Genomic DNA, 12,219 nt, shown 5'->3' on the forward strand with positions numbered 1-12,219 from the left:
AGCAACTTCAACAACATAAACTAGGTTTGAAAGTGTGATCAGCTGTGATCAACTGTAACCCTTCAGGTTCAAAGGTCAAGTTTCAAACTTTTATTCAGGGAGGCTAAAACATTTCCAGGACATTCACAGACATTCATCAGGACTCTCCAGGGAACTCTGATCTGTTCCTGACTGTCCTCCGTAACCAGGCGGTCACAACAGATGAATCATTAACAGATCATTGTACCAATCACATGTACATGAAGCGAAACATTGTGACACATCGTCCTCTGCTGCTGAACATTTCCACATATTATGAATTGAGCTGAAACAAGATGAAGCTATCTGATTTACACTTTCCAGCTGTTAACTGGACATTTGGGGCTTTTCTCCATGTCCACATGTACTGAAAAAAAATGCTTAGAAGCAGATCTTGGGGTGAACTCATCCTGTGGGCAGCATTTTCTGCACAGATTTACTGTTCTGTTTGGTTAAGAGAGCTTCTCCAGTCAGTGTAAAAGTCACTGAAACAGCCTGAACATTTCTGACGGGATTTGTGGAGGAGTTTTCTTCAAACTTAAAAGAGAGTTTTTGGTTTTGAAAGTGGGAATTAGAGGTTGAACTAGGAAGTGGGGATCTACTTCCCCTTCTCCAGAAAAGCCTGCGCCTCCCTCTGCAGCCGCTTGATGTCTTCCTTGCCGCTGTCGTCGGAGTCAGGGGGAACGTATTCCGAGTCATCGCCACCGTCCTCACTGTCGTCATTAATGAAGCTGTCGTCATCATCGGAGTCTTCAACACCATCTTCTTCTGCTGCAGCCTTCAGTCTGGGTCGTGTGTTGTATGCTGCACCAGGACAGAACAAAATGCAAAAAGTGATTGGTAAAAGTGAAAATCTAATTTAAAATACCTTAAAATTATTTTGGACTTGGATCTGTATTTAGTTGATTGATGGTATTTGTGTATATTGTGCAACACTTGCAGATTAAAGGTCTCATCTTTTTGAAAGCTCAGAAGAGGTTTTCAGTGAACAACCTTGTTTTCCTGATGCTCAGGTCTGTAAATACAGTCAGTGTGTTTATGTGACATGAAAACAAATTATTTCCTCAATCTATAGACTATTCCTGGAAAACAGGAGTGCAAATAAGCCTTTTAGTCTGATATTGGTTCTCTCAAACAAAGAAACCCAGATAATGCAAGCGGGCAGGGACATTTTGTATCGGAGTTATAACTAAACTAAACTACCGGTAAACAAGACATGTGAATATGCTTCATCAACCCGGTGCTCGTGTATGACCACGGAACAAAAAGATGAAAAAAAGCAGATCAAGACCAGGAGGAAGCCTGAGTGTCTTTTCTGTACAATCAGTGAGGTGAACGTTACATAAAGATGAAGAAACCTGTGGGATTATTCATCCTCCTGTTGTTGGAAGAGCTGCTCCGCCATCTGACTCCACTTGTTTTTATGTTACTTAAAATGTTAACTGAAAAAAGTTTGTCTTAACCTGCTGGAAGGACTCATAGTGCCCCCTAGTCATTGTCCCATAAGTTGTTCAATTCTTTTGTTTGCCTTTGTTGCCTGGGGTCAAGTTTACTGTGATTAAACACCTGCAATTAGCACACATATGCACTTTGTTTGAAGTGCATATGTTGAGTTTGAAAATATGCTTTCCAGGTCAGTAGGTGGAGGTAATGAGCCAGAGATGCGTGCACATAGGTGCACTTTCGTCCTCGGACCTTCAAGTGCATGACCACAGCAGTGAACATTTGCAGAACGACAACGATTGTAATGTTGAGCAACAAAGTTCTCCAGTGGACCGATGTCGATGTGGAGTTGCTTCTATGAGCAACCTTGAAATAAAAAAAGTTGATTGGGAGTTATTACTGCTGTGGTTCTTCTTCTATTGTCACTGATCAAGGTCTACGCCTATGTATGTTCTACCACTACTTAGGCAGGCTCAGTTGCCTGCAGCCGTGGTGCACATGCCTGAAATTGTAAAAGAAAAAAAAAGCTCCGTTCTGCATTTACATGGCAATGGATGAGGTGGTTTTAGAAACAGTCCTCTCTGGAGCTCGTTTTCATATCCGTTTGGGTTTTGCTCGGTTTTGAGCATTTTCATTTAAACGGAGAGACAAAATGGAACACAAGTGTTCTATTTTTACTTGACAATGTTGCGGTGTAAATGAATGGGGACCGAGTCCCTCACCAGAGGATAATTCACAACCCTACATCAATGAAATGTCGACTAAATGTCACCAAAGTGCAGAGGAGGCTGAGAAAGACAGCACGTTACTCATATTAACTGTGTGTGTGTGCGTGTGTGTGTGTGTCACAAGGCCATCTCTGGGGGTTAATGTCCTGAATGACCCTGAAATTACTTTATATGCATGCTGCAAAAAAAAAAAAAAAAAAAAATCAATAACCACAATAGGTTTGTGTTGATCATCAGTGGTTTTTGTGTGTGTGTGTGTGTGTCAGGATGGACCAATATCTAAGGATTCTGGTCAACATGATAACAGGTGTGGACAAGGCCATTAGAGCCAATATCTGACATGATAAATATGATGGATCAGAAAATGTCTATGGTCAATTTTTGCTATGTGTTGTTTATAGCAAGAGATTAGCTTCCATGCAAAAGAAGCTGCTCACCTGGTTTCTTTGTGTGTTTGTATTCCTTCCTGTGAAGAGGATTCTTCCTGTTTGAGGAGAAAAGACTCAATTCAAGTCAGGATTTACAATAAAATAGGTGTCCAACCATGTGTGTCCTGAAGGCACCACCAGAGCGTAAATGAGAGGTCACCGAAGCTCTGACCTGTAGCAGTCAGTGCCGTAGGGACACTCAGGTTGTTCCACATCCTCAGGCTCCTCCTCCTTGTAGTCAGCATCTCCTGGGTGGCTGGACTCCTGGAAGTGAACCGGGTTCTTCCTTCAGCAGATCAAACATGGAGAAATTAGAGAAGGAACACCTGAGAGACTTTTATCTGTTGCTCTCCAGGTTGAGTCTTCCACTGGGGGAACTTCACCAAGAACCAGGAACTTTAGTTCTTTGGTCTGTCCCAGATGTGGGCAGAGTTTATGAGTGCCACTGAAGTGTCAAGTCCTCTAAACATACCTGTAGCACTCTTTCCCATATGGACAGGGCATTCTGGGCGTGGACAGAGGGCTGGATGGGGAACAAATTTTTGAATTGGCGATTGTGGTCTTTTTAAACTTCCTGTCCTCGAGTTGGGCGACTGCCAGCTTTCCAGTTGTCAAGCTGGTGTTGGGCCCTTGTCTTTCCTCCTCGTGTGCCTCCACGCTGAAGCTGTCAGACTCATCGCTGAGGTCGGCGGTGCTGGATAAAGGAACTACAGGAACGTCCTGGAAGTCACATATGCATAAATCCTCATCATATCGGGTTTCGGGACACAAATATGATGGCGCTAAAGAGCCGTGGTGCTAACGAAAACACAAAATATCAATGTGGAATACAGATGAGCTGAGTGATTGTGTGGATGTTTAAAACTGTCAGAAAAACAACGTTCTTATAGACGCGACGTTTTATTTACCCATTGCTCTTCATCCCCTTGCACGTTTCTTTTCTTCTTTGGCTTATCCTCCTCGCTATGCTCCTCCTGTTCCTCCTCAGCTGAAGTCATCTTGGGCTTCTTGGCTGCGTTTTGTCTTTTACTGCTCGTTGTAGCTCGTTGATCTGAAACCAGAAATAATGTAAAACTCTTCAAAGTCAACATTGGTTCAAGTCAACATTGGGGTGGCTGGTGCTAGTGTCAACACTGCTGCTGTCATCACTCCTTTTTCTGTTCCTGGAACAATGATCAGATTCCAGATGAACAGCAACTGGGACTGATGAGGCAACTGGGACTCTTCCATCTCCACTCTTGTTAATAGCTTTCTTGTGTGCAGACGGACAGAGTGACTCGAGCAGGACAAAGTAAATAAGTCTTTAATTTAGCCTCACAGGTGTCCGTTTGTCAGCTGCACTGAAAGGGACAGCAGCTCAATCGGACTGAAAAAGGAGAAAATAAAAACTTTTTCTGTCCCGACAGCACAAATAACCAATCAGATAATCAATATAATCAATACGCTACAACAGATTTAAGCTTCATGCATCAATGCATCGTGTTGATTATAGATTCAGATCACATTTTCATTTGTGTGCAAAGATCTTCTCCTAACATTCGCACAGAAATGAAAATCTGATCGTTTGTGTAGTACAGTTTAGGTGTTTCTGAGAAATCTCAGCTTAGTTAATTTTAAACTCCTCCCATCAGGATAAGGGTCTGCTGTCTGGCAGAGCCCCTCCAGGATCTCCAGGACCTGGTGCCGGGGGGTTCTTTCAAAGCTTTAAACTATTTCAATCACAATTTTAACATGCAACAAAGGTGTCTGCGATGTAAAAGGCCAGACATGAGCACATGAACTCTGACCTTTGGAGCTGAAGGACGGTGAACCGTGTGGAGCCGTGACAGCCGCCATCATCCATGCAGGTAACATTCGCTGTCTGGGCGTGACCTCAGTGCTCATCATATTTTCCTATGTGAAACAAACACTGCCACAGTACTGCTACTAAATCAATAACAATAAAAACTACTGATACTACCACCTCCACATCCTAGGCATGTTTCTTTACGGCCACGTATACACAACAATGTTTTCACCAGAAATTAAAGTTTTTCCTTTGCGTCTTCAAAAGTGATTTGCGTTCACACAGAGATGGTGTGAAAAATGTTCTCTGCAAAAACGATTGAAAATGGTGTAGTGAGCGTGCCAGTTGGCGTTGTTCGACGGAACGTTAGCAACGTGTGAACATTAGCAACCGTCTCAGTCCTTGACGAATATTACACATGGTCAGAGTCCTGAAGGAGCGATAACAAAGCTAGCACTGTTAGTAGCACACACGTTGCTTGGTGGTCAGCTGTAGCTACTGTTGTTTGCTGCTACCTCCATCTGAAAGAGGGATGTGCTCAGTTTGCAGTGAGAACGACGCTCCCTGTTTACACGGAGATGAAAATGATAACATTTTTAAAACTCTTTTCAAAAGTTTGCAGATTCAGGTCCTTGTGTAAATGAAAGATGCAAACACAACAAAGCATCGCTCTTTTCAACTGTTTTCATTGTCATGTGAACAGGCCTTAACATTAGGATACCTGACAAGTATGTGGGACAGAATTGGCTGGTCGAACCTTGTTTACAGTTTGGACAGGGCTGACTTGGTGATGCTGTGGGGGAGGAGCTTCTGTGGGCTCCTCAGGGGGTGGAGTCTCTGCACAACGAGGAGAAGAAAGTGGTTCCACATCTGGTTTGGGGGAAAGAGGAAGTTTCTCTTCAACCCTCTGACTGTTTCTAAAGACACAACAATAATGACAATAATACCAATCAAATGTATGGTTATTATAAGAATAAACATGTAAAGCAGGTCAGATGTGACGTCCAGCATGCTGCTTCTGATTTAAATGACTTTCCTCTGAACTGGGGCAGATTTTCTCGAGTGTCCTTCTGCTGTTTGATCTAAAATTCAGACGCTCGCTCCTGGACAATGAAGGCCAACTCGTACATTAAAGATTAGCAAAGAACAAAGAGGGCACCAATCATCTTCCTCTCTCATTAGTCAGATAACAACTTCAGCCCACCTTCCGCCCCCACACGGCACTCTGACAAAAATAAGGACAACCTTATTTGATTTGGGTCTTCACAGAAAACTTGGGTGAGGACAGATCGTGGTGATAAGACACAGATACCTGGAAGAGTCGCCGTCACACACAGTCACCACCCTGTAGATCAGCTGGCCTGGCAGCAGTGAGAACAGATCTCCATCCTGCAGAGAGAACCAGGAGTCTTTCTGCAGAGGTTGAGGGTCATCAGTCAGGGACGACTGAATGAAGCAGGGGTTCATGTGAGTCTGAAGGTCACCATAACAGAGATAAACTTCAGTTTAAACATTCTCAAGGGACTTCTGTAGAGAGCACAACAAAAAGACCCAATCTACAAATGATTGGATTGGAATGTTATCTGAATATTTATGTCATAATTTCTATGATCCACTCAAATGCTGAATCAGCATCTTTTCGACTGCTTTTACAGGCTGTTGCCAGCAGCTCCAGCAGCTCCTGCAGCTACATCGCTACATTGCAGCACTTTTCTGCTCCCCCAGGCCAGGTTCGGTAATACACCAGAAGTTTTTACAGTTGCCCGCCAGCAGGGGGAGTCCAGAGCTTCTGCCCAGCTCAAGTTTGTTTAGCCGTTACGGCTGAGACCAGGTTATAGGCTTTGACATTAATGTTGAATAAGATCTGCCTATCTTTTGTTTTACACCACACTGCGCAGAAGTTTACATAATCTCAGTAAGAAAAATAAAACTCCACCTGCAGTCAGAGCCTGACGGGAAGCTGATGAAGGAGACGTCTTAACTGTTTACACCAACCTCAGAGCCTCCGGTTATTACACATTTACTTTTTTGGATTACATTTTGAGGTATAAGGAGGAATAAAAGTCCTTCAGGTCAAAGAATCATGTATAATTACCTGCATGGTTAATTAAAATAAAACTACTCTACCTGCTCAATAATTAAAACCTCTGGAGTCTTTTGTCAGCTCTAAATAAATATCTAACATGAGTGAATTCAAGCCAATGTCCTGGTTCAGAAGTGGCAGGAAAACAAAAGAAAAGACAGAAATGTCACACCCCAGTGGAAAGGTTAAAATCACTGCTGCCTTGAATCTGGAGCACGTTGGAAGGTTACACCGTATTGTAAATTAATTTCCTTTTAGTTTTACTGATGTGAGGAATGTATGTGTGTATGTCTAGACGTGCCGGTTTGAGACGCAGGCATCCATCTATGTTCTCTAGCAGCCCGTGATGTCTGGACACTCTTTTATCAACAACCTGAAACAAAAGGATGAAAACGACGTGATGATCAACCTGCAGGACCAGGGTCAAGAAGCTTTGATGAAAACGTTTCCGCTACACAGCAACCCATATTACGATCGGGTTTAACTGTGGATGGAAGAAATTGTGCCCCACCGCGGACACGCGGGGCAATTGGAGGACTCACTCTCAATAGAGGACCCCGGCCAATCACCGTCTCCCCCGGTGGCAGCCGGATTGGCTCTCCGCCCCCCACTGGGACGAGATCGAAGCCAGACATCAGGTGACAGGTGTAGGACTGCAGCACCTTCTAATCTCTAAGGTCGCCAGCCTGTAAAAGAACCCCCTTAAAATGTTCAAGAAGGTTCTGAATTATACAGATCATTAGAATTCATGAAGCTCTAGCGGAATCAAGTGAAATAAAGAAACCGAAGAAGCTTCTTTGAGGAGAGATTAAACAATCGTCCTCCAGTTTCTTTCAACAGTCCAGTTGAGTCTACTTTAAACTCCATAAATTTACCATTCATGCCACAGAGGCGTACAATAAAATCGAACTATCAGCACGTTTTGTTTTGTTGTGTTACTCCGAATAATGTCGTTGAACCAAACCGCAGATATTCGCAGATAAACCCGGTAACAATGATCCTACCGCTCTGCAGCTCGGCGGGATAAAAGTGCGTCCTGTCGGTTTTATTCTAAATAAAATTATCAACCAAAACTCGCACACAACTTTCTGTTTAAAACCATTGGACTTCCGGGATGCTCAGGGGGCATGCGCAGTAGGTCTGCGGTTCATGACCTGTGCGCATGCGCCGTCTGCTAACTATGCCCATGTAAACAAGCCTGTAGACATTTAAATATCTGCTGTCAAACAGACGTGGACCTTCGCCGGTAAGATCGATCTTTAAACTACACAACAGCCACCGTCATTAACTTTTTCCAACAGACTTGCAGGACAATGATTTGTCTGCTCAAAAAACCGCGTTTGGATTAAAACATCTGTTTTCTCAGCCGCTGTTAACTACAGCTAGCTAACCGTGCAGCTCGCCGGGGCGGAGACCCGTGGACTCAAACGTGAGACAGGGCTGCTCTGGGACAAAGGTGCTGTCAAAGGAACTCACTTTTATCTAAAATCCCCACAGAAGCTGGGTAACATAAAGCTAACGGCTTACTTAAGATTTGACAATAAACGCAGATGTATATTCATATACATATTTATTTTCGAGGACCATTTATGAATACAATGTAATAGGCTTATAGTTTAGTTTGAGAGTAAGTGTAACACAGAATGATTCAGATGGCTAGAGTAAGTAGTAAAAATAAATCCACTAGATTAAATCCGGTATAAATGCATCAGCGAGGAGGGAGATGTGTTTGCACAGAAATCAGTAAAATACGTCAAAAACAAACCGAAACAGGTGATTGTGGTTGCAGGTTCCTTTAAACTTGCATCATGCACGTGTGTGCTGTTGTTTAGCTCAGTTAGCTGTCAGCTCCATGATATGTACTTTGTATGTACTTTGTATCTCTCCTTCCCCCCTCTTCTGTCTTCCCCTCTCCTTTCCTCCCCTCTCTTCCTCTCTCATTCCCTACCCTCTCTTCCTCTCTCCTTCCTTCCCCTCTCTTCCTCTCTCCACCTCTGTCTCTTCATTCTCCTCTCAGGCTGTTGTTGGATCATGGTGGTAGTGCAGGACAACTCACCGCCCCTGTGTCTCCACCCGCTCAGAACCACCTCACCTCAGAACTTTGCTGAAAAGCTGCCGACAGAGATGAGCTTGCAGATCTTTGGTGAGCTGGACGCCATCAGCCTGTGCAGCGCATCTCAGACCTGCAGGTTGTGGTACCACATCATCAAAGACAGCGAGCAGCTGTGGAGGAAACAGTGTTTACTGGTCAGAGCTGTCTGTCAGAGGGAGGTGGACAGGGACCGAAGGGACGGCCTGTCCTGGAAGGTCAGTCGATCCACAGCGACTTTCAGAAGTTCGTAGAAGAACCTGTAAACCTTTTGATGGCATTTTTGTCTTTTGATCTCAGAATTTTGTCATTTTCCTTTAAAAAAAAAAAGTTTTTCAGTTCTGATTAAATTCACCCTTCGCACTTTTACCCTCCAACATCAGTCACCTGAGGCAGTTAATCCAGAAGAGCTGTGAAGGGTGTAGCAATGATTAGCACTAGAGTGTGACAGGGCTGGTTTGTGTGTGCAGCTAACCCTGGTGAAGAACTACAGCCGCAGCCGTCTGAAGACAGCCTGGTTGACAGGATGCTTCAGCCACATTACATCAGCTGACCAGCTCATCGGCACCACGATGATGCCGCTGGACGTCGAGACCTGGGGCGAAATCCTGCAGGCCGAGTTGGACCGATGAGCAGCGCCATCTGCAGGATTTTAGTTCAAGCAAATTTTTAATTCAGATATTGTCTGTGTCTTTTATACTAAAACTGTACATACATATATATTTATTTTTTAAGAAATGGGACAAAAAGCCTTTGACACTATAAAGCTTCTGAAAAAAACCCTTTCACTAAAATTTGTAAGAAGATTAAATATTTGCACGTGTCGCATTATTACATAAAAATGTGCAGACTGAGAAATTGGACGTTTGAAATGGAATCATTAAGATGAAATCATTTTCCTAAACAATTTTATATGGCTTTGGGTATTCAGTCTTTAAAATGTCAGAAACTCCAGTCAAAACCAGACTTTCACTACAGAACTTTGTCTCATGGGGCGAAGTATGAACTTTGAAGCTCCGCCATCTTTTAACAATCATAACATGAAAAAATAAATATTTTTTTCATTTTAATTAATTCCACGTCCTCTTTATATTGATGTTTAACGGTTCTGAGCCAGGACCAGAGGTCCAGTTCTTCCTTTGGCTTCAGTTTGTGAGCCAGGAGCATCCCGGAAGTGGTCCTGGTGGTCACGTGGTGCAGCATGACCCCTCCTCATCAGCACCGCGCATCCTCCCTCTCGTTTTCTGGAGCTGAGCGCGGCGACATGGACGGCGTCCCAGACATCATAAACATCTCTATCTCGCTCCGGATCCAGCCCAACGAGGGTCCCGTCTTCTATAAGGTGGACGGAACCAGGTTCGGCCAGACCAGAACCATCAAGCTGCTCACAGGCTCCAAATACAAGATCGAGGTGGTAATGAAGCCCGGAACCGTCGAGGCGACGTGAGATCAAATTCTATTAATTTTCTGTTCCATCTGCAGCGCGAGACCGCGCGGCGCGTGACCCTCAGTGGCGCTAATAGAGAAAGTGACGTCATTTCCTTCCATTAAAACATTTACCTTTTTACATTTAATTTGAGGGGATGGCATCATCAATGTATGTTCAATAACCATTTGTTTCAATGTATGTGACATATTTAGTTAAAAAAAATACCTTCAATTCTAACATTTGTGTCTCTGAGCAGCTCAGATGCTGTAGCCATGGAGACGCAGCTTAATTTAAGAAAAATCTGAATTTTAATAAATTGATTGTTTGATTTGATGGAAACTACACTGTTACTCGTTTTTGTTAGTATTTTTGTCAGATCTGACCGTTTCATGAGAAAAGTCCCAAACTTGTGGCTCTGTTTGGGTTCTCCACGTTGTTATTTTCCACTGTAATGTCAATCCTAATGGGCGGGGCCTCATCATTGGGACAGAGCTGTTAGGAACAGAAAGGTTAGTGGCTAACCTTTCTGTTTCTGTTCATGGCAGCAACATGAACATCGGGGGTATCATCTTCCCTCTGGAGCAGCAGTCCAGGGAAGAGGCCTCGGTGGTTTATCATGCCCAGTATGACACCGAGGGTGTCCCACACACCAAGAGTGGAGACCGGCAACCAGTTCAAGTCAGCATAGAGGTGGGATGACACATATATGCTAACATCTGATTAAATGAAAAGAGTCTTCTTTCAGTACAGGAGAGTTATTGCAACAACATTCAGACTGAAATAAAATCCTAAATCCAAAAGTGTGGATCATTTTCCTAAATGGTTTTCAACAGTGAGGATTGCCTCATCCAGAAGCTAAGACTCCTTTTAGCTCTACGTGTTAAATTCAGCATTGGCATATGGCCTACAAATGGTTAGCTGTGTTAAAGAAGTTAGTAAAATCCTAAAATCCTGCTAACTCAGAACTCGCTCAGTTTTTGGGAATAACAATTTTTCCTGTCCAGTTTAACAAGGCCGGAACCTTCGAGACCGTTTGGCAGGCAAAATACTACAACTACTACAAGAGGGAGCACTGCCAGTTCGGCAACAAATTCAGCAGCATCGAATACGAGTGCAAACCCAACGAGACACGGACCCTCATGTGGATCAACAAGGAGGCGTTTAACTGAGGATTCACCATCCTAAATTCAACCATGAACAGACAATTTAAGCGCCACAGTGAATTAAAGGCTGTCGTTGAGGATCCTGTTCTGGTGTTCTTTAAGAAAAAGCTCAAATATCTGTCTGCTGTAGTGGTCTGTGAGTGGGTTTATGCAGATTCACGTGGTTCCAAATGAGTTTACCCTCCTTCCGCTGAGAAGATGGACAAAGAGTTTGAGCCAATCATGCTGCTGTTTATTCACTGCTTTTATCCACAAACTTCCATTTATGATGTTAAACTAAATACTGGAGCCAAATCTGTGTCAGGAGAACACAGACTCTGAATTTCAGATTGACAATAATCTCAGAGATTTAAGCGTGAATCCTAGGAAATATTGCAGCAGTTCCATAAAAGAAGGCTCAAAAATAATAACTTTGTCTTGACACCAGTTTGGATTAAGACTCCTGATTTATTAAATGTGACCAGAGTTCATCAATATAATGTTTCTTGTGCATAATCAAAATGTTATGAATGGAAAAATCATCTAAAAAAATAAAACACTAATGAAGATTTCTGCATGAAAATCAAGTTTACTCCCACAATGATGTATTTAAAGTTCCAAACACCCGATCTGATTTTCAGCTTTATGTTTTTACTCTTGATAGGGAAAATAGAAAGATTTTTTCAGTGTCTAATCCTCTTTGAATTTAAATTATTAATCAACTGGTGGGATTTTTTTTGTTTGTGGATTTAGCTGGAATTGTGTTTGCCAAATGTTTTTTGTGAGTATAATTGTAAATCTTATATTGGCCCACAGAAACACAGCAGAATTCAACAATAAATGAAAAAGTGAATTTTGTTTCGTGCTGTTGAATATATATAAAAAGGGGGCAATATTGTTTACAGCCTCTATAAACATCAAAATTTTAGGTTAGAAACATGGTAACATAATCATGCATTTTGCAAATGCTGCGTTGTACCGTCGAAAGATTTATAAATCAAAAAGTAACACATAATTTCATCAATTTAAGGAATACATCTGGATTATTTCCCCTTTTGGGTTTTTGATCAATG

At 42.8% G+C, this 12,219-nt stretch overlaps 3 protein-coding genes across 7 annotated transcripts; 2 read left to right on the top strand and 1 right to left on the bottom strand.

Moving 5' to 3' along the window:
• Window positions 1–75: 75 nt before the first annotated feature.
• On the bottom strand, window positions 76–7,627 carry aplf (aprataxin and PNKP like factor). 3 transcript variants are annotated; one of them, XM_029850833.1, is made up of 11 exons: window positions 7,491–7,627; window positions 7,029–7,172; window positions 6,788–6,859; window positions 5,716–5,876; window positions 5,125–5,320; window positions 4,405–4,510; window positions 3,526–3,668; window positions 3,090–3,337; window positions 2,790–2,903; window positions 2,627–2,673; window positions 76–822 (listed from the first exon to the last, which is right to left on the bottom strand). In XM_029850833.1, exons 2-11 carry the CDS (start codon window positions 7,119–7,121, stop codon window positions 617–619), a joined length of 1,386 nt encoding a protein of 461 aa, XP_029706693.1. In that variant the 5' UTR covers window positions 7,122–7,172; window positions 7,491–7,627; the 3' UTR covers window positions 76–616. The 3 variants fall into 3 exon arrangements, with proteins under 3 accessions (XP_029706693.1, XP_003972265.3, XP_029706694.1); XM_003972216.3 differs by having other exon boundaries at window positions 5,161–5,320; window positions 7,491–7,626; XM_029850834.1 differs by having other exon boundaries at window positions 7,029–7,208; window positions 7,491–7,597.
• fbxo48 (F-box protein 48) lies at window positions 7,622–9,381 on the top strand. Of its 3 annotated transcripts, XM_011612622.2 has the most exons (4): window positions 7,653–7,732; window positions 7,853–7,942; window positions 8,504–8,793; window positions 9,046–9,381. In XM_011612622.2, exons 3-4 carry the CDS (start codon window positions 8,518–8,520, stop codon window positions 9,205–9,207), a joined length of 438 nt encoding a protein of 145 aa, XP_011610924.1. In that variant the 5' UTR covers window positions 7,653–7,732; window positions 7,853–7,942; window positions 8,504–8,517; the 3' UTR covers window positions 9,208–9,381. The 3 variants fall into 3 exon arrangements, with proteins under 3 accessions (XP_003972237.1, XP_011610924.1, XP_029706696.1); XM_003972188.3 differs by lacking the exon at window positions 7,853–7,942 and having other exon boundaries at window positions 7,622–7,732; XM_029850836.1 differs by having other exon boundaries at window positions 7,853–8,793.
• Window positions 9,382–9,636: 255 nt separating this feature from the next.
• On the top strand, window positions 9,637–11,999 carry cnrip1a (cannabinoid receptor interacting protein 1a). Its single transcript, XM_003972187.3, has 3 exons — window positions 9,637–10,018; window positions 10,550–10,694; window positions 11,009–11,999. Exons 1-3 carry the CDS (start codon window positions 9,777–9,779, stop codon window positions 11,171–11,173), a joined length of 552 nt encoding a protein of 183 aa, XP_003972236.2. The 5' UTR covers window positions 9,637–9,776; the 3' UTR covers window positions 11,174–11,999.
• Window positions 12,000–12,219: the final 220 nt, after the last annotated feature.

Source organism: Takifugu rubripes, chromosome 17 (genome assembly GCF_901000725.2).
Source record: "Takifugu rubripes chromosome 17, fTakRub1.2, whole genome shotgun sequence".
Taxonomy (NCBI): domain Eukaryota; kingdom Metazoa; phylum Chordata; class Actinopteri; order Tetraodontiformes; family Tetraodontidae; genus Takifugu; species Takifugu rubripes.